The sequence below is a fragment of the Tympanuchus pallidicinctus genome, unplaced genomic scaffold (assembly GCF_026119805.1).
Source record: "Tympanuchus pallidicinctus isolate F22 unplaced genomic scaffold, pur_lepc_1.0 scaffold8, whole genome shotgun sequence".
Lineage (NCBI taxonomy): Eukaryota > Metazoa > Chordata > Aves > Galliformes > Phasianidae > Tympanuchus > Tympanuchus pallidicinctus.
The window spans coordinates 13564461-13583795 of NW_026294802.1; the positions used below are offsets into that span (position 1 = coordinate 13564461).

A 19335-nucleotide genomic window follows, 5' to 3' on the forward strand; every position below is an offset into this window, starting at 1 on the left:
TTCTGTAGGACAGCCAGCACACTCTCATCATATGCATGCTCCCAGAGATGGCTCTGGACACAGATCATTCACCTACCCAGCCCATACAAAGGGTACAGCTCTGTGTCTCAAGGAGCTCAATTTGTGATTTTCTACTTGTAAGAAATTCAGACTGCAAGATCAGAACACTTTTGGTGTTCTGCAGGATGCAAACAAGACAACCACAGACTGCGTTACAACGGAACCAAATTCAAGGCTCTCTTTATTTCAAGTCCAGTTAGGTTTTGTTCACAGTAGTAGTCCATTCACTCAAAAGCAAATGACTTAAGTTTTCAGTTTTTCAGGTTACTCCAAAAAATTCCTTCCAGTGGATACACATCATTTATAAATATGCAAAATTTGCTGCAGAAACATTTAGTATAGAAGTCACACCGGGATTTCCAGCAGTAAAAAAGGTAAAATAAATCCAAATTGTCAGCATCTTTGGTGCAACCTGATGTCAGGTTCAATTGCACACTAACAAAAAAAGAGAATCTCTCTACCACGACAAGGCATTAGCTCTCATCTTGAGCTTGCCACGGACAAGACACAAGGCTTTCACATTTCAGCCCTTGAGCAGAGTATCACAGCACGACAGGGGGGCATAAAACAGTTCTGGGGGGCTGCTCCCACCCCAGGTGCAGTCAGAACCCGAGCTGCCAGCTGTCACTGAGGGCAAAAGGGAAGGGCGTTACAAAAGCCAACTGGCTCTTCCAATGTCAGTCATCTGTTGCATCAATCTACTGCAGAAGGCTGCAGAATTTCTGCCCCCTTCTCAACCAACTATATTGATCAAAGACAAATGCCTTTCACCATCTTACACGTTTTGAACCACCTTGTCCCAAGCAGGGCAAAATAATCCTTGAAACTCTGTCAGGTATTGGGCGATTGTGTGAGGTGGGAAGGAGTAAGGTGCTTTGTCAGTACTGCACAGACTGCAGCTGGCTCATGACAGCCGGGGATCTGGCTTCTGGGAAGGGCTGTACGCTCAGATAGCAGGGCAGCAAAACAAAGCACAGTGCAGTGGAGATTAGCCTATAGTGGGACAGTAACTGTCAGTTTTTCACAGCTGTCCTGGAATACACGTGTACGTGCACTGTTGTCTATTAAATATCAGTAATTTCTAATTATTATTAGCAGTGGCAGTCCCTTCCCCCACCTCAACATCATGATTCAAGGCAAATCCAAGCTGCAGCATCTGCTGCTCCTTGCCTCTGGGATGAAGAAGGGACACTTCCAGGTCAGTCATCGGCAGAGATACTGCACCAGCCGCTCCAACTGCTCCCGCTGCTGGTAGATGTAGAGCTGGGTGTCCCAGAGGGCATTCACCAACACGCTGTCATTCACCTCGTCCAGCATCACATCTGTGTGTAGCTGAGGGCTGAGCCTGTGCACACCGAGACAATATCACTCTGAGTAGAACAGGGCAGCATGCACATCCACAAAGGATCCTCTTAGCATGCTCCAAATCCCAGTAATGGATCCCGGGTAAGGCATGCTCAGTGTGTCAGCTCTGACAGCACTGTATTACAGCATCCTCCATTGTATCACAGGAGCAGGAGGCCAGGTCTGGGCTGGCACACCTTTGGAAGGGCTGTGATTTGGGATGACACATGCCACAGCCCGGTTCTGGAGAATAAAAACAGGTTTGTGCAGAGAGCAGAAAGGAAGCTCTTACCGGAAATATGGGATGTCCGTCATCTCACACCAGGCCCTGGCACGACTCACAGCTGGGCCATCTGCGTCAGTGCACTGCGGGAGAAGCAGGCCCATAGTTAGAGCCTGATGGCAGTGCTGCCCTCTCCCTGCCTCCAAGAGGCTCCCTGGCACCAGGCCGAACTACACGAGCCAGAGGGAAAGGGAAAAGCAGGAACAAGTGCATCCTGGATGGTGAAGATTAATAAAGTGGCTTTGTTACAGCATTCCTGATCCTTAGGACACGAGGAATTTTACCCTACAGATCCTCCTTCCATTACAGCACAAGTTCACAGAAGAAATCCCTAGGGTGCACCTCCTTGGGACTTCAGCTTTACCCATTTCTTTTCCACAACCCAGAACCAGCCTGTGATATTGCAGGCCCTCTGTGCTATCATGGCACAAAGAACGACTGGGGGAGACACAGGGATCCCCCCCCAGCTATTTTCAGGCTTTAGAAAGTTAAAAAGAGATGAAGCAACAGAGTGAAGATCACACTCAGAACCTCAATTCTGCTCCTTCTAACTTTCATTCATGCACAATACCTAATGAGCTTCCTTCTGAAGTATGCAAAATTATACGCCTATTACGCACTCCTAACCACAGCTATAGCTGCTATTTCTTATTAGTAACACTCCCACTCCTCTAGCACTTGCTAATTGTCCCAGTGGGAATCACAAAGCTGTTCTTAAGAAAAATTACTTGTTGTTATGCTGAAGCATGACTTTTTTTCTTTTTTTTCTATTTTTCTTTTTTTTTTTGGTCCACATTGCTCAGACGATAATTCACGCTCCCTGGAAAGACTCCAGATCTCATGAACTGACACCTGCAAGTGTTCCTATGGCTCACTGACCACCATCCTGCCTTTACCTGCCCAAACAGGCAGAGAGGAATTCAGACCCGCTGTGCTCCCACAGTTTTTAAAGCAATTCTTGAACTCTGGAGCTATTCCAAGGAAATACAGTTTTCTTTCAAACGGAAGAAACTGAAGACTGGAAACCTTTGCTCCCTCTCTGAGAGCAATCCCAGGGCTCTCCCTCTTTCCCTCCTCCCAGTACTCACACAGTCCACCACCATCTTGCCGAGCTCCCTAGCCCCAAAGACTGTCTTTGCCAGTTCCCAGGGGTTGGAAGGACGGAAGACATCCACAGAGGACACCGGGACCTGGGGAGGTTTCCCTGTCCCCAGGGAGACCACCAACCCCAATTTTCTTACTTTCTGCCTCTGACCCTGTGGACAAAAAAAAACCACACATATTTACTTCCAAGAACGGACAATTATGGCAGAACATGCATTTCACAGAAGTCTAGTGGATGATCTGAAAACCAAGGCAAAAGGCTCAGTAGCCTTTTCTCACCTCTGTTCTCCCACTTTATTAATGGCTGATGAGACAGCTTTAATCTACACGCCTTCAAAGGTAATACTTACATCCTTTTGTGCCTTACAGGTCTAGATGTATTCAAGCCCATGGGATTCCCACAGAGACGACCAGATGGCTGTGAAACAGTCCAACTAATTCAGTCATTTTGAGAATAAACCTCTCCTCTTTGCTACAGGGAGTGGTGGCTGCCACTACGGACTGAACTTCCTGAGCAACTGGGCACACCACAGAAAGCATTCACTGAGCAGAGTGCCCTACCATTGTCTTCTCCATTTTGAAAGGGCAGGAAAAGGCCTTGCAGAGCTGTGTCATGGGCCACACTTCCACCATCTGAATCGTCTGTGCTAAAAGCAGCAAGTATATGCAAGGTCTGCCCCTATGATACCTGCCTCCCCACCTCAAACCTTTGTCAGAAAAGGCATTTCACCTATCAGCCAGCATTCTCTACACATATCCCCCTTCCCATACAGTATTTTCCAGGATGCTGCAATACTAATTTGCTTTTCCACTGGAGAGGAGTTCATTCCCAATCCGTCTTCCCCTTTGAGGTGGCCCAGTGCAGTCAATGAAGCCCCAGCTACTTTTCAGTGCCAGGATTTCTCTCACCTTGTTGATCAGAGTCTTGTTGTACTCATGAATCTCCGCCATGGCATCAAGGGTTGGGTTGTTTGCTAGCAGGCCGCCATCCAAAAAGCGCCCTATTGGCCGGAAATAAGTGGGAGCTGCACCACTGCAGCGAGCAGCACGCCATACCAACTGGTCTGAAAGGAGGAGGAGGAGCACACAGACCTCTTTCAGCAGCTTTTCTGTGTGAAACGAGCACCCCCCCCCCCTTCACCTGCACAAGGCAAATCAGTAAGCCCAGAGTACAGAGATTGTTGTGTCTTTGTCCCAAGAGCAGGGTTGGGTTTGTTATTTATTGGGTTTGTTGTTTTACTGTTGTTGTTGTTTTTAACTTAAAAAGATCGTACATAGAAAAACAGAACCATGAAGGTTGGAAAAGATCTCTAAGATCACCTGGTCCAATATCCAGCCCATCCCCACCATGCCCACTGCCCACGTCCCTCAGTGCCACATCCACACGGCTCTGGAACACCTCCAGGGGTGGTGACTGCACCACCTCCCTGGGCAGCCTGTGCCACTGCAGCACCGCTTTGAGACAAAATTGTTTTGAGTGTGGTTCTGCCCCAAACACTCCCTGCTCCTCCTTTGAAACTCCCCTGCCACAATTTGAGGCAACTCGCTTTTGTCCTGTTCTTATGAATGGGAGAAGAGGCCAATCCCCAACTCACTGCAACCTCCTTTCAGATCCTTGTAAAGAGGGATGAAATCTCCCCTAAGCTTCCTCCTCTTCAGACAGAACAACCACAGTTCTCTCAGTTTTTCCTCGTAAGACTTGGGTACCAAGATGTCCTCATCACTTTCCTTGCATTTTGAGATAGGAAAAATTCACTTCCCACTCACCACTACCCCAATTGTGAACCTGTCCCATTTGCTAAACAACGAAAGCAGCAAGCTGGAGCGGGTTTCATGGCTCAGTTACAAGGCTCCTCCATGTTACTTTGCTCCTGAGAGCCCACGGGAAGGTACACTGATTGCATGCAGGGGTCCTCTAACAGACCATTTCTTCAAAATCCTCACTAGCCAGTCTGTGTTCATGGTACAAGAGAAGCCAATGGAAGAGGGGTGCGTAGAAAAGGGCACTATCACTAGGAGCAAACCACCAACTCAGGATGAGCCATTGCTGAGAGACCTCAATTTCCAGAGCAACAGGAATCATAGGATGCCTTGTGTTGGAAGGGACAATTCAAAGACCATCTAGTTCCAATCCCATTGCCATGGGCAAGGTTGACAACCACTAATTTATCTCCTGTGTCTGAAGGATTCCCCCTTGACTACCAACCATCTAGACTGCTGCATGCCAGTATTTACCTTTGGGCTGAGTGAGTGGTTTGAAAGTCGCAGCTGTCTTGTATTCAGTGGAGATTTTTGTCTCAGGTACGGGGTAATTCCGGAAGAGGTGGAGCTCAGCTGGCTGTCGGTCACAGAGAGTCCCTGTCACAATAACTCTGGGGGAAAGGAAACAACACACCAAAGATAAAATGTAAAAAAAACCCATGCTTGTGGCTTCAATAGTCTGCACATCACGAGTCCTGCAGATCTGCTCAATGGAGATGCTAAGCATCTCTGCTGAGAGTCTCCCAGAAGAGCAACCAGCACAGCCCCAAGCAGGACTTACTTGGGTTTTTGGACATCTGTCATTTTGGTGTTTTCCCCAAATTCCTTCTTCAAGAACTCATCCAGGGGCTCTGACTCGTAGGGCCGAGACCCCCGGAACACCATGTCCTTCATGCGGAAGTACAGGCAGCGCATGTAGTCCATGGACTTCCCTGAGGCAGGCAAGAGCATCAGCAGGAGTATGGGGAGGGAGGAAGGGCAGGCAAACAAACAGCACATCAGAGCTTGGACTTCCCAGGACCAGAAGGTGAAGGGAAGTAACACTCCCAACCCCATCCCTTTCCCAGGCTTTCTGCCACATGCTTGGCCATCAGCAGCACGACTGGGAAGGGCCAAAGAGGAAAGGTGAAGTTACAGCTTACTTTCCTAGCGCTAAGTGCCAATCACCTAGTCATAAAATCAGGTTGGAGAGGAAGAACAGAACATTGTGTTCCATCCCCTCCCCAAAATCCAGAAAGCTGCTCGATACAAACTGACTCAAGAAGCAACTGCAAACCCAGGTCTAGGTTTTCTTTCACTGATGAACATCCCTCTTTTAGGTAGGGATAACAAATCCCCATTAGGACTCTTAGAGAGGCAGCTCCCACCCCACACCCAGTCCCTCCCAGAAGAGTGCTAAAGGAGTGAGAAAGGGCCCATTATTTGCACTGTCCTCACCATGTACAATAGCCAAGGCCAAGATGCCCCCAGTGCTGGTCCCCGCGATCCAGTCAAAAATCTCACGGATGGGACGGCCTGCAGCTTTTTCGATGGCCAGTAGAAGCTGGATGAGCACCAGGCCCCGGATGCCCCCTCCATCCAGACTCAGGAGGCGGTCGCAGCTGGAGAGACAGACACAGCTGATGGCTCATAGATCTCAGCACAGGGCCTGGGCACGGCAAACTGGGTCAGTAACAAGAAAACTGCTCTGGACAATCATAGAATGGCTTTAGTAGTAGTACACAGTAACGGATATTGCCTCAAACAAAATGTGGACAGTCCTAAGTTCCTGCTAGCAGCGCCTCAGTGCCAACCCTCCCTCTGCTGTGTACAAGGCAAGGTACACACAGACACCATCAGGGCAGTGCACTAATCAGCAAAGGAGGTGGGTGAGCATCAGGGCAGCAGCATGTGGAGATGGAGACATCACTAAGCCAGAACAGCATTTGGTGTCCAGCAGCAGAAGGGAAAGACAGTGCAGGGGCTTCACCTGCTACTTCAGGCTCTGCTGCAGCTGCAGGGCTGCAGGAAGAAACAGGAGATGGTCCTTTATGAGAATGGAGACTCAAGGCAACGGAGTGGAAGGGGGGGCTTCTGGCATAAACTGCACCAAAGGACAGGGGATGCCACACCGACGAGCGTGAGTGGGAAGGAATTTATGTACACAGCATTAACTTTCAAGTGCACAGGAGCTGGAACAGAAACTCTCTCACTTACTTTCTCTCACCCTCTCTGGGTGAGTCCACGACATCCGGTGCCTTCAAGAACTGCCCAAGTGTTGCAGAAACATACAGAAGGTCCTTGTACCCTAGGGAGTCATGAACATTCAAGGGCAAAAAAAAAATTAGAAACCACTTTGCTACCTGAACCCTCTGATGAGTGCCTCAGGGCTATCAGTCAACTAAATCATACCTAATGAATTAGAAAGCTTTTAATTATTCTTCCCACTTTCTCTCCGTACCCAGAAAGCTGATCATGGTACACAAAACTTCCCACCCAAAGGTAAATGATTTCCAGAGAAAACACCCAACACCTTTCCCAGCTGAATAAAGCTTTCTGCAGAAGCCATCTTACCCATAACCAGAAGGTATCCCCTAAAATAAACTCCACACCAAAGAGGAGAAACCCCATGCTTCAAAGCAGGCATCTGGAGGGGTGCTAGCAGTGATAAAGGATTTGGAGAAGCAGAACAGGTGAGAGAGAAGGTAGAGCCTAGCAGCTTGCCCACTATGCCGCTTGCTGCAAGCCATAAGATCAAACCTAAATCTACTCCTTTGAGGTAACCTAAGCAGGAAGGCTCTGGGGACAGGGTGGCTTGTCATTACCCCTCAGGTGATGTAAACCCAGGTCACCCTGGGTGCGGGGCACCAATCCAGCCTAGGTGAGAAGGCAGCCTGTGAAACCAAGAGAAGAAAGAACATGTGGAAGAGGTTAAATATCGCTGCCAGTGCCCAAGTTGGGAGGTAGCTGGATGACAGAGAACACGGTGAGGAGTTTCTTTGTAGGCCAGAGTCCCATGCTGGAAAAGGGTTTTTTTCTGGCAGTTTATGAGAGCTGAAACTCTCTGGTCACTTTCACAAGGCCGTGGTGAGAAGAAAGTCCTGGTGCCATCAGCCAGCGGTGACATGCTCCAGAGCCTGTGGGGGATTGACCCCTTGCCCCACTGGAAGGCCTCTGCAATGGAAACCACCAAGCTTGGGAGGGAAAGAAGACCATAAGCAGCTGTTATCTCCCTGAAAGCCCCTGAAATGTTGTCAGAGCCTCCCTCCGAGCCAAGCCAACTCATCCCACCCACTGCCTGCCCCTGCTGCTTCTGCCCAAGTTCTGTAGCTCCCTGGAAGAGGAAAGTTTGATCCATGGGCTTACCCACAAAGCCTGGGTAGTGCAGAGTACTGGCTATGGCACTAACACGTCTGTATTTGGATCTTCCTATGGATGATATAAACCTTGTGCCTACGGCCACTTATCCTCAGACTTCATCCCTTCCCTCTCCCAACAACTAGCTCCTGGGATATGAACAAGCAACACTTTGATATCCTGACGCACAACGTAACAGTGGGATGTCCTCAAGGCAAGTGCCTCCACTTCTGACATGACCCAGGGGATAAAACGCACGCAAGCAAACAAGTCCTATGCCTCTTCTAGGGGGGTGAGGGAAACAGCCTTCCCTTTCCTCTACGTAGAGCTGCATTACTTCAGGTCTATAAAACAAAAGTTTAGAGTAGTAGACTTTACAGTACGCAAACAGGAAAGACAGAGAAAACAAGAACCTGAATCCTGCAACAGCTGGATGAGGACAGACAGCTGAAAGTGAGAGCAAGGAGACAGTCCTCAGAGCAAAGGCTATCCAAAGAACCAGAATGCTGTGAAGCCAGAAAAAAAGGAGAGTGAGGGAGGGTCAGGGAAGGCTTTACCTAAGCTGTTGAAGCTGCTCCGCGGGGAAGGTTGGCCTTCCAGGAAGGAGGCGGCAGATGGTGCCAGACTTTGGGAGTCAGGAATGGTTGGGAGGCAGCGTTCGGTCCCTACAGTTTGCAGCAGGTCTAAGAGCACTTTCCGGTTCGCACCTTAGGTGATGGTGGGGGAGTCACAGATCAGAAAGAGAATCAGTGCACGCACACACCGGGGGCTCTGCCACATTCACAGCAGCCTTGACCTTCATAAAACCTCTGGGATGACCCAGGAACAGCATGTCTTGGATCCCTCTGCCTTATCACAGGCAGCAGGATCTGTGGTCAGAAGGTGTGCCGCTTCAAGGGGATGCTGCACACTTCTTGGTGTGGAAGAACAGCCCATGCCTGCTTATGCCAAGGCTGTTCAGTCACACCGTTATCCTGCTGTGAGCCTGCAGTGCCCAACACCACAGCTTGAAGAGCGGGTGTGTGTGCCAGCTTTTTCTCTTGCTTCTCTGCCTCAGAGGAGAAATTAACCAAGGACTATTAATATGAAGCCTATGGCACTAGCTCAGCAACTGCCAGCAACTAGAAGCTGGGAGAGCATCTTGGAGAAGCGTTGCCTATGCTTGGCCTGTTTTCACCTCTCCAAGGCACTCTTTTAGCCAAGAAGGGGAGACAGAATGGTAGGTTCATCCTGTAGAGCTGCTCAGGTAGTCCCTCACCTTTGCTGTTCCTGGCTGCCAGCAGCCCTGGCGTCTCCCCGAAATCATTAGGGATCTCAACATCTCCTCCAAACACAACAATTGCTTTGATCATATCCAGGTGGTCATGCTAGAAGACAAGAGAAAGCTCAGTCAAAAGCCACGATTCCCTCAGCTACATCCCTCATTCCCTCCTTCCTCTTTTCATTAGCCAAAGCACACGCAAGGAAACTCCCCCTGAAGGACAACAGCCAACATTTCAAAGGGATCTGCCTCTGCCTCAGCCCTTCAGGGAAATGCCTTCTTCTCCCCAGCAGCCTCTGCAAAAAATCTCACCTTCATGGCCAGATGCAGTGGTGTGTTGCCATCCTGGCCTTTGGCATTGGTGTTGGCCCCGTGTGTCAGCAGTACCATGGCACAGTCAAAACGACCTCTTTTGACTGCGATGTGCAGGGCCATGTCAGCTGTCCGGCTGGTCAGGTTCACCTCAGAGCCATACTTCAGCAGCAGCTGTGTCATCTGTGCCCAAGCATGTGCATGCCAGGTGAAGAAAAGAAAAACAGTCATGAAGACAACTCACACAGGCCAAGTCTCACGGACAAGCAGGGCAAGAGCAGCAAGCTTTAAACCTGGACTTGGAACTAGCTGGTAGGTTCACCATCTGCTGCAACTTCTGGATGTTTTGAGTCTTATTTGTGAGTGTAACAACTGGCTGAGATCAGTGGAGAAAAACAACTCAAGCCAGAATCTATGGAGACTGAAGAGAAGTTTGCTTTTTGATCTCTGCAAGCCAAACATACTCATTTTGCAGAAAACCTCTGCAGGACACTTCTGAGAGGGATGTGATACTGCAGGAGGGAACACAATCCTTCCATTGGAGCACTCTCTGCTTGAAACAAGCTCTTAAACCTGCACCAGCATAATACATCACATCACTGATCTGGTTATCTCTGGCAGAAGATGACTGCAACCTATATACCACCACCAGGCGCCCACCTCACACTCCCCTCGCAGTTTTTAAAGCATCCAGCTGCTTCCTTTCTTGCAATTGGCAGGGAATGAGACAAGAGCTCCCCCCAGGGGTAACCGTGCTTCAGTGACAGCGGTGCAATCTCTCCCCAGTCAAAAGGGAAAAGGAACAAGCTGGCAGCTGACAGCCAAGGATGAATTACTAGAACAAGCACACACCAGTCTTTTTTGTATTGCAAGGCTCCACTGCTCCCTGCAGCAAACAGCACCGATCAGCAGAGGGCAAACAGAATCACACAGCCTCAATCAACTCAGCAGCAGGGCTGTCTCGTGGACAGCCGGCTTGGCTCTGACACAAGCACTCAGTGAAGGGCCAGGTCAGCAGCGAAAGGAATTAACCAGGCGCTGGGTGGCAGCACAGGATCTCGCCATGGACTCTATTTACCTCCGCCTTCTTCGCCCAGTGCAGCGGGACGGCCTCATGGCGCGGGTCCCTGGAGTGGACCTGGCTGGCATCCACCTCGAGGATAGCCTGGGCACACCTAGAAAACATAAGATGAAGGGATGGGTGTCTGCTGTCTTAGTTCAAGACCTCACTCCTGTCAGTACCTGCCTTCTGCACAGAGCCCTTCAGGAAGCCCTTCAGCAGCAGCTGGCTGGCTGCAGCACCTGCAAGCCCCTCAGCTGCAAAGCAGTTTTATTTTTGCTGTTTGCAGAAAGGAAGGGAGAAGCAGGAAGCATACAAGCAGCACAGTGTTCAGAGACTGCATAATCCCTTCCCAATTCCAAGTTGGGAGCAACACCTGGGTGCTTCCCCAATATAGGAATATGACATTTCTGGAAAATCTGAAAAGCTGGAGGGAAACATGCCCTCTCTCATCCTTCTCCCCATGGAAACTTGGGGATAAAAGTAAAATAGTTCAATACTTGCTGAAATTACCAATCTGCTTGCCTAGGAGAGAAAAAAAAAAATCACATCTACTGTTATTAGTGTCCAGTGCCTGCAAATGTCCACTCCAAAACAATGCCAAGTTGTAAAAGTGATGAAGCCCAATTGCAAAATAAGGAGCCCAAGCATGTTTTTGGCTTGTGAAGGTCTCTCTAACATGGAAAGTAGTTTTCAAAATGCTGAAAAAATCAGTTGGCAGCAGCTCAACTACGAGTCCTTCTTGTAGGACTGGGACACCATGAAAATAAGCATTACAAAGCACATACAAAGGGAATTAAATTTGTCCGTGAAAAAGAAAACAGGAAATAAGCATCATGTCTTTTGATTCAGGTTCAAAGTGTATTAATTAAGGGCCAAGAGTACCATTGGCCCACAGGAGACAGGAAGAAATAGGCTTTGGAATGAAAGCTTATTAGGATCAAAGCACTCAAAGGCAGGGTTACAGCAAATTAATGATTTTTAAGCACTGGTAAGTCATCTTCTCACAGCTTACTGTGAGAAAAAAAGTAGTTCATAAACTCTTCTTTTTTTGTGTGTACGTGTCTTTCTCTTGATATCTGATACATGTAGGAGAATGATTGTAAATATGCTCAAGTGAACCTGCAGATGGGAACGCATAGTCCAGAGAATGGAAAAGTGCAGGAAAAAAAATGAAGGCACAGATATGGGAAAATTGAGGTTTCAGCTTCAGAAGTTACTACTCTTACTCTGAAACTTCTGTGGGATGCCAAGGAATGGGATGGCAATATCTGGAGGGACTTGGATTCCAAAATTGAGTTTAAGCTGGAAGGGCAGGGAGGTGGTGGCAGCACAACCCTGATGAGGCAGAAGTGAATGGACAGAGAGGTACAGATCACACGTACTTATATCCTGAAAGAGTTAAAGGAATTACAGAGATTGGCAGCAGAGAGGGGAAGGCATGGAGTTTGGTGACTCAGTGTAGTGGCACTGCATCTAATCTACTTATTGATGGGTGAAAAAAGACCCACAGCTCACAACGATCGGATCTGAGAACACGCTCAACTCCAAGAGATCAGGGATTCCGACAGGCAGCCGTTTTACAACATCTCTGCTATATCACACATTGTGTGCAGCAGTTCTAAAAGCATTTGCAAATCTTGCCAAATCATTGTCATCCCTCAGAAATTGGTGTGTACTAGAAGAAGGCATTAGTCTAGCGCAGCAGATGGGGATGGCTTATGCACTAATTACAGGAGCCAATGTGGACAGGGCAGTCACAAGAGCTACTGGTAACAGAGGCACCTTACCAATACCTTGAAAGGAGCTGAGGTCGTAATTTCAGGGCCATCTTTATGGGTGGTGAATAAATGAAAACCAGCAAAACCAAAAGGAGTTTCCTCACGGGTGATGAGGAAACAAAGGTGAAATGATCTTGTGCAAGCTGGTGTCCCACAAGAAACAGACGGGATCACAACACCTGAAATGCTGTGCCAATGGCAAGTCATCCCCCTCCACCACACCTGCCACCTCAAGGCAAAGCACTGGCAAATGTCAGCACAGCAGGAAGGAAGGCTTGGCAGGTCTCCCACTGAATAGTAGAGGACGCTTGGTGAATGACTGTGGATCAGAAAGAACTGAATTGTCACCCCCAGCTCACAGTTACAGGTCTGCGAGTAGTCATGCAGACATGGCTACACTCACAGAAAACAAACAAACAAAAAGCAACAGCACGAAATTCACAATTCTGGTATTGACTAGGAAGAAAGTTGTTTGGCAGCAGACCAAGGAACAAGAAGCCTTTGATGCCTGCAAAAATCAAGCATGCACCACTAGGCACCCATAGACAAGGATATACGTTTGAACTAGAACTACTCTAGATGGCACACTCTGGTGGGAACTGTGGCAAATGGCTGGGACAAAAAGTCAGCAAGGAGACACCCTGTATCTCCTGTGGAAGAAGCTCTCCCTTACGACCAATTAACAGAAGAGCATAAAATGATGCCTGGTTTTACCAACGAATGGCTACTGGCTAAAGTCAATGGAAAGCAGTTGCATATGCTCCATTCCCAGAAATTCTACTGGGGCAAACAGGTGTACAGCATCCAATTCCTGGCCATCCCAGGAGGGAAGGCACACTGCTTCTACACCGACAGCTGGGTTGTATACAGAAACCTCACAATGCAGCTACTGAGCTGGGCCCAACAAGTTGGCATATTCACTACCTGGCATGGGGGGCAAGCACAGGGCAACAAGATTGGAAATGCATACAAGCATATATCCAAAAAATAAGGCACATCTCATTCAATCAAAAGATGCAAAATAAGAGGGAAGCAGATGACACAACCTCTTCTAAAGTACATGCTCAATATAAATGTTCATATTGCTTGTGGATGTTGATGAGCTCATTTGTGCTTGCATGGGACACTGCTCACAATCGAACCCCTTTGTTATTCCACATGTATGTGTACATAACTGCACTATTTGTATGCAGATACACTTAAGGGCCATGTGTAAACCCCAAGGAAAAAGAAAACAGGGTCAGTGGGCTTTGGATACCTGGCAGGTTGATTAAATTGTCTCACTGTCCCCACTGATAGGGTGCTGATATATATTCACTGTTGTGGATAGACATCAGTACAGTTCCTTGTTAAACCCAACAAATCCATTGATCAGTGGAGCACAACTGAAGCATTAGAATAACTCAGTCATCAGTATGGACCTCCTCACCAAATACACTGTGAGCAAGGAACACACTTCATTGGATGTAATGTCCAAGACTGGCCTAAAGAGCCAGGAACAAATTGAATATTCCACATCTCCCACCATCCTCAAGCTAAAGGCTTAACAGAAAGAATGCATGGGATGCTGTAAGAATAATTTAAAGTGTTAAACAGTACTTAAACTTTACAACATTGAGTTTATTTATATCTTACTAAAGATCTTTTTTTTTTTTTTGGTGAAATTGCAATATTCATAATCAAACACCCTATGATCAGATCACAACGCCTCCAATACAAAATATGATGAAGACTGAAATTCTTCTGGATGCTATCTCTCTTCAAGTATTAACCACAGGGGAAAGAGAGTTGTTTACAATGATGAACTGTGTGGTGAGATCATAATAGGCCATGATCTACCAATCTAGATGTGATAATTCATATAATAACTTGAGAGTGCAGTGCAGCTCTGTACTCCAACTTCTCCCCTTATTCTACATCCTCTGTTCACATCCAACTCTTAAAGTTTCTGTATTCCAAGCATTTTCCATAGACACCGTGCCTCACCTGAGGAAGACAGCACTGGAATTGTACTATTGCCATCACAAAAACTGAAGTGCAATTGAAAAAGCACGAGCCTGTGTGAGTGATTGTCCCATGTCAGGTTACCAAACCCAGAGTAACATTACCTGAAGGAACTGGAGCAATGGCCTATGTATTACTGCAAGGAGATGACACTCGTATTTTCCTTCCTTATCACGGGTTGCTTTGGAGTCTTGCTCTACAAGCACAGACAATCTCTGCGAGACCAGTGTGTAAACACTTGGGTTTGGTTGGCCTCTGCTGGAAACAACTCCTCACTGTTATTCTTTCTCAGTAGCAAACACAGAGCGCTTGACGCCTGTCCTTGCACAAGGTTTACACTGAACAAAGGTAACTGTTGCCTTCAATTTGGTAGTAACTGCTGTATGCTAAGGATCCTCCTTCAACACCAGAAACACTGTTCTGAGTTTGAAAGTACACGGTGCCTCAACACAACCAATGAATTAACTACTGTGAAGCACGTTCAGTGTCCTCAGGACTTAATGCATTGAATGAAACAATCTACTGGCTGATTGCTGTGTGGCTTAACTCCATGACAGGAGGAGCAGGACCCCTAACTCAGAACACTGTATGTTTTTATGTTTATTTTCCTGTATGTTTTGTTACCTGCCTCTGTATATCACACTGTCCCACACTGCTAGCCTCAGCAGCAGGCACTTATGAGAGAGGAATAAGTTAAGAACAGAAGTCTGAATGAGGACAGATTGCCAAGGAGGATTGTAAATATGCTCAAGTGACCCTGCAGATAGAAAAATGCAAAGCATGAAGAGTAGCAGGGTAGGGAAACACATCTAGCATACCCAGCATGCCCACTGCTGCTTGTCCTCTGAGTGTCTGACACCTGTAGGTAGACAGCATGGATATTAGGTGGAATTGGAAGCACCCTACTGAGTACTGGGGCTCCCGCCTTGTGCAGAGTAGATGAGGGCACAGTGAGAATCAAAGTACAGTAGTAAATTATGTCAGTGCAAACCCCTGATAAACAAATCTGTGACCCTCCAGCGTAGAGCAAGCCTAGCGGGGCCTGTAGTGGTGCTTGTGTGTGTCTGCTTGCTTGCTGCCCAAAGGATCCCACAGTCAGCGAGGTAATGGCCCGTGGTTGCTCCTGCCGCATGCCTGCACTGACTCACACAGTTTTACTTACCCCTTCTGGGAGTACTTCAGAGCTGCATGGATGGGGTAGCCCACTGTGCCCATGACATTGCAGCTGGCACGGCACTTCAGCAGGGACCGAACCATGTCCTCTTTGCCCAGCTGACAAGCCAGATACAGAGGGGTCAGCCCTTCGTGGCTCAGGTGGTTCACGCCAACAGTCGGGGCACTGCTCAGGAGCTGAGAAGAGCAAGAAATAAATGAATAGAAGACAGCACTCACTGGAACCAGCAGCTTCTTCGTATCAGCTACCACATCCAGCCAGCAGGCAGGAGCTCACCCTTCCCTGCAGTTCCACCATTGCTTCAGCTACAAATGTGACTGTTTAAGATACATGTGGGGAGATGTTCGAATGAATTCTTCTCTTCTACCTGTAAATTTCAGATCTGCTGCATGCTAACTGGTTGCCCTGGTTTTCATACTTAATTTTTTTTTTCCACAGCAGCTTACGCAGTGCTATGTTTCAGATTTGTGATGAAAATAATGCTGATAAAGTAATGTAAAGTAATACAACAATGTTTTAGTTGTTGCCAAGCAGCGCTCACACAGAAACAAGATTTTTTTCTGTTTCTCAAGCTGCCTGTAAGCAAGGCTGGGGTTGCACAAGGTACTGGGAGGGGACACAGTCAGTACAGCTGACCCCAACTAACCATTCCATGCCATACAAAGCTGTGCCCAGCAAAGGAACTCAGGGAGCAGGCTTGGAAAGCTTCTGTTGCTCAGAGAGTGGCTGGCTGTAAGCAATTGTGTTTTGCATTGCTTGTCTCCTCCCTTGCTCCCCCATTTTATTTGTCCTTTCTCATTAAACTGCATTTTTCTCAACCCACAAGTTTTCTAACGTTCACCCTTCTGACTCCCCATCCATCCAGTTGGGGAGGAGTGGGGTGCGAGTGAGTGGCTATGTGATGCTTTGCTGCTTATACAGGTTAGGCCACAACACCAGTTTGTTACAAGAAACTAACCCACTGCCATACAGTGGGAACACTGAAAGTCCCAGTGTACACAAGAAAAACAGGAGTTTATTTTTCTTGGTTTAGCCAGGAATTGAAAGAGAAACAAGCTCAAGATAGTTCAAAACTGAAAGTATATCTTTAACGAGCTGAGCTGCCACCATTAGAGACATACAGGAGGAAAACATCTTTATAATACAAAGGCCCTAACTGTCCTGCCCCACAGTGTGGCAAACCCTGATTGTTCATCATCCCTCTGCCACCACACATTAGGAAATCTCTCCGTTGTCTGGCAGGCAACAGGAGAGCTGTCACAAGAGGCATTGGGCAAACACAGCTGGTGCAGCTGCAGGCGAGGGCCTGTCTGGCACCGGGTCCAGACCTGAGGAGCAAAGCGGAAAGGAACCCACAGCCTTGCAAACCCAGTCACTCTGCCTCGAGGCTCTGATTGTGTCACCAGAACTGCTCAGTTCCAACAGGTTCTGCAGGCTCGGGAAAGCCCAGGGCAGCTCCAAACTAGAGCCTGAGTTTGCAGGGAACATACACACCCTTGGTAGCCTGAAGGCCCTTTTTGGAAGCGCTCTACCCAGATCTAAAAGCCCTGTTGAGAGGAGATGTTGAAGGGACAGCCAAAGGTCTGAGGAAAGTTAGGATTAAGGCTTGAAGCAAATGCCAAAGGATACTTTCTGAGGAAACCACTGCTTTACAACCCTGTTCCACTGCAGGGTGGAACATGGAACCTGCTTATGGAAACTGCACCAGTAAGTAGGGAGGAAGAAAGGGGCTGAAACCAGGTTCAGGCATTCCCATGGATGCTGCAGCAGAGCTAGCTGCCATTCACTACCCCAGACTGCGGCCCCTGTCTATCATCCTCTTTCTCTCACAAGATAGAAAGGAAAAGTTCCAACCCCCTTCTCCCAGCTTTGAGACAGCTCCCACCTCAATAATATAGGGGTTGCTTCCTCGCACAGCATAGTGGAAAACTGTCTCTCCTTTCCTGTCTGTAATATCCACTCGTGCACGGCAGTCCAGCAGCTCCTGCAGGCAGGCCATGTCTCCCTTGCGGCACGCCAGGTGCAGTGGAGTGCAGCCATCCTCACTGTCTGTGCTGTTCACACAGCTGTAAGAGAAGAAGAAATGTTACAGCATAGAGAGGCTGCAAAGACAAGGACCTACCTCTGCAAAGACCCAGCCCTACCATGGACCCTCCTCCTGACACACAGCCCCTTCCTCTGTGCATGCCCAAAAGGCAGCTCTGTCTGCCCACAAGAACAGAGAATACAGACAGCGGTCAGCAACCAGGCAGAGATGTTGTGATCGATCTCTTGATGCACCAGCTCCTTGCTGGTTTCCTCTACCCTATGGGAATGTTCCTACAGAAAGAGAATGAGAGTTTGTGATCAAAACCCTTTTCCTCTCTTGCACTTTACAGTGAGCAACACCCTCTCTCTGAAAAACAGGTCCACAAGGGTTGCCAGTCTTCAGCAAAATAGTTCAGTCTCTCTCAGGCTTGTTTAGACTGGAGAATAGATGGCACTGGGGAGACCTCATTACGGCCTTCCAGAACTTTAAGGGAGTTTACAAACGGGAGGAGAACTGACATTTTACATGGTCTGATAGCAATAGGACAAAGGGGAATGACTTTAAACTAAAAGAGAGGAAATCTAGATTGGATGATAGGAAGAAATTCTCTACTCAGAGAATGGCGAGGCTCTGGCACAGGCTGCCCAGAGAAGTTGCGGGTGCTCCATCCTGGTGGTACTCAAGGCCAGGTCAGGTGAAACTCTGGGCAGCCTGAGCTGGTGGGCAGCAGCCCTACCCAAGGTAGGGGTGTTGAAACTAGATGATCTTAAAGGTCATTTTCAATCCAGGCCATTCTGTGAGTCTATGATCCAGAGCAGCAGGATCAAAGACACCTCAGCACAGCCCAAACAACACCAGGCCCACAGGAGACTGCTCCGCATTCTCACCTGAGTACACGGTTGTGTCGGAAGGTCTCATGCATGCCAACCTCCACTGCTACATGTGCCGAGGACCAGCTGGGGTGGTTGCGGATGCAGTCACTGAGCTGCTGCAGAACTTCCAGCGACAGGGGCTGGGCTGAGCTCTCATAGAACGGCCGCAGGTGGCCAGCATAGCGCTCAAAGCACACCAGGGCTTCTGCTTCATCATCGAGGTGGAAGAGCCTGGAGGAGAGGCGAAAGGGAGAAGTAAGCACAGAATCATTAAGGGTACAAAGACCTCTAAGATGATCCAGCCCAACCTCCAGCCCATCCCCACCGTGCCCACTGACCACATCCCTCAGTGCCACATCCACACGGCTCTGGAACACCTCCAGGGATGGTGACCACATCACCTCCCTGGGCAGCCTGTACCACCGTGCTCTATCAAGCCTCCCTCCAGGCTCTAAGCAGACACCTGAGGGCCCAGCACCTACCGAAAGGCCACCCCCGGGCTCTGGGGGTTGACCAGCACTCCGTCCCAGCAGCGGCCGTTGCTGTAGAGCCGCACCCGGCCGTCCTCCCGCAGGCTGCTCTGCCCCGAATAGTCGGCGGCGGGCACCTCCTTCACGCGGTACGGATTGCTGAACGCCTGGCTGAAGAGCCGCCCGAGGAACTGCATGGCACGCAGCTCCCCAGCTCGACCTTGCGAGAGATAACCGAGGACTGAGAGCCCGGAGCCGGCAACTCTCGGTTCCTGTACCGCCTTCCCCTTTACGGGAAAAACGGCCGTTTCCCCGCAGCGCCCGCGGGGCCTAAGGTGAGCCAAGGCCCGCAGGCCCCGCCGCCCTTACTGCCCCAGAGCGGACCAATCAGCTGCGCCGCTCTCGGGGAAGGGCCAATGGGGAGGGACCAACGGGCCTCCATCCCAGAGAAGGGCGGTGGAGAGCTGAAGGGAGGAGCCGCGCG

General features: G+C 48.8%; 1 protein-coding gene across 2 annotated transcripts; it reads right to left on the minus strand.

Moving 5' to 3' along the window:
* Positions 1-212: 212 nt before the first annotated feature.
* PLA2G6 (phospholipase A2 group VI) lies at positions 213-19245 on the minus strand. 2 transcript variants are annotated; one of them, XM_052668299.1, is made up of 16 exons: positions 18864-19244; positions 18397-18612; positions 17366-17546; positions 15469-15656; positions 10540-10636; positions 9462-9644; positions 9147-9255; positions 8446-8595; positions 6749-6839; positions 5990-6153; positions 5334-5484; positions 5027-5163; positions 3701-3855; positions 2776-2943; positions 1697-1770; positions 213-1405 (listed from the first exon to the last, which is right to left on the minus strand). In XM_052668299.1, exons 1-16 carry the CDS (start codon positions 19046-19048, stop codon positions 1264-1266), a joined length of 2391 nt encoding a protein of 796 aa, XP_052524259.1. In that variant the 5' UTR covers positions 19049-19244; the 3' UTR covers positions 213-1263. The 2 variants fall into 2 exon arrangements, with proteins under 2 accessions (XP_052524259.1, XP_052524260.1); XM_052668300.1 differs by lacking the exon at positions 8446-8595 and having other exon boundaries at positions 18864-19245.
* Positions 19246-19335: the final 90 nt, after the last annotated feature.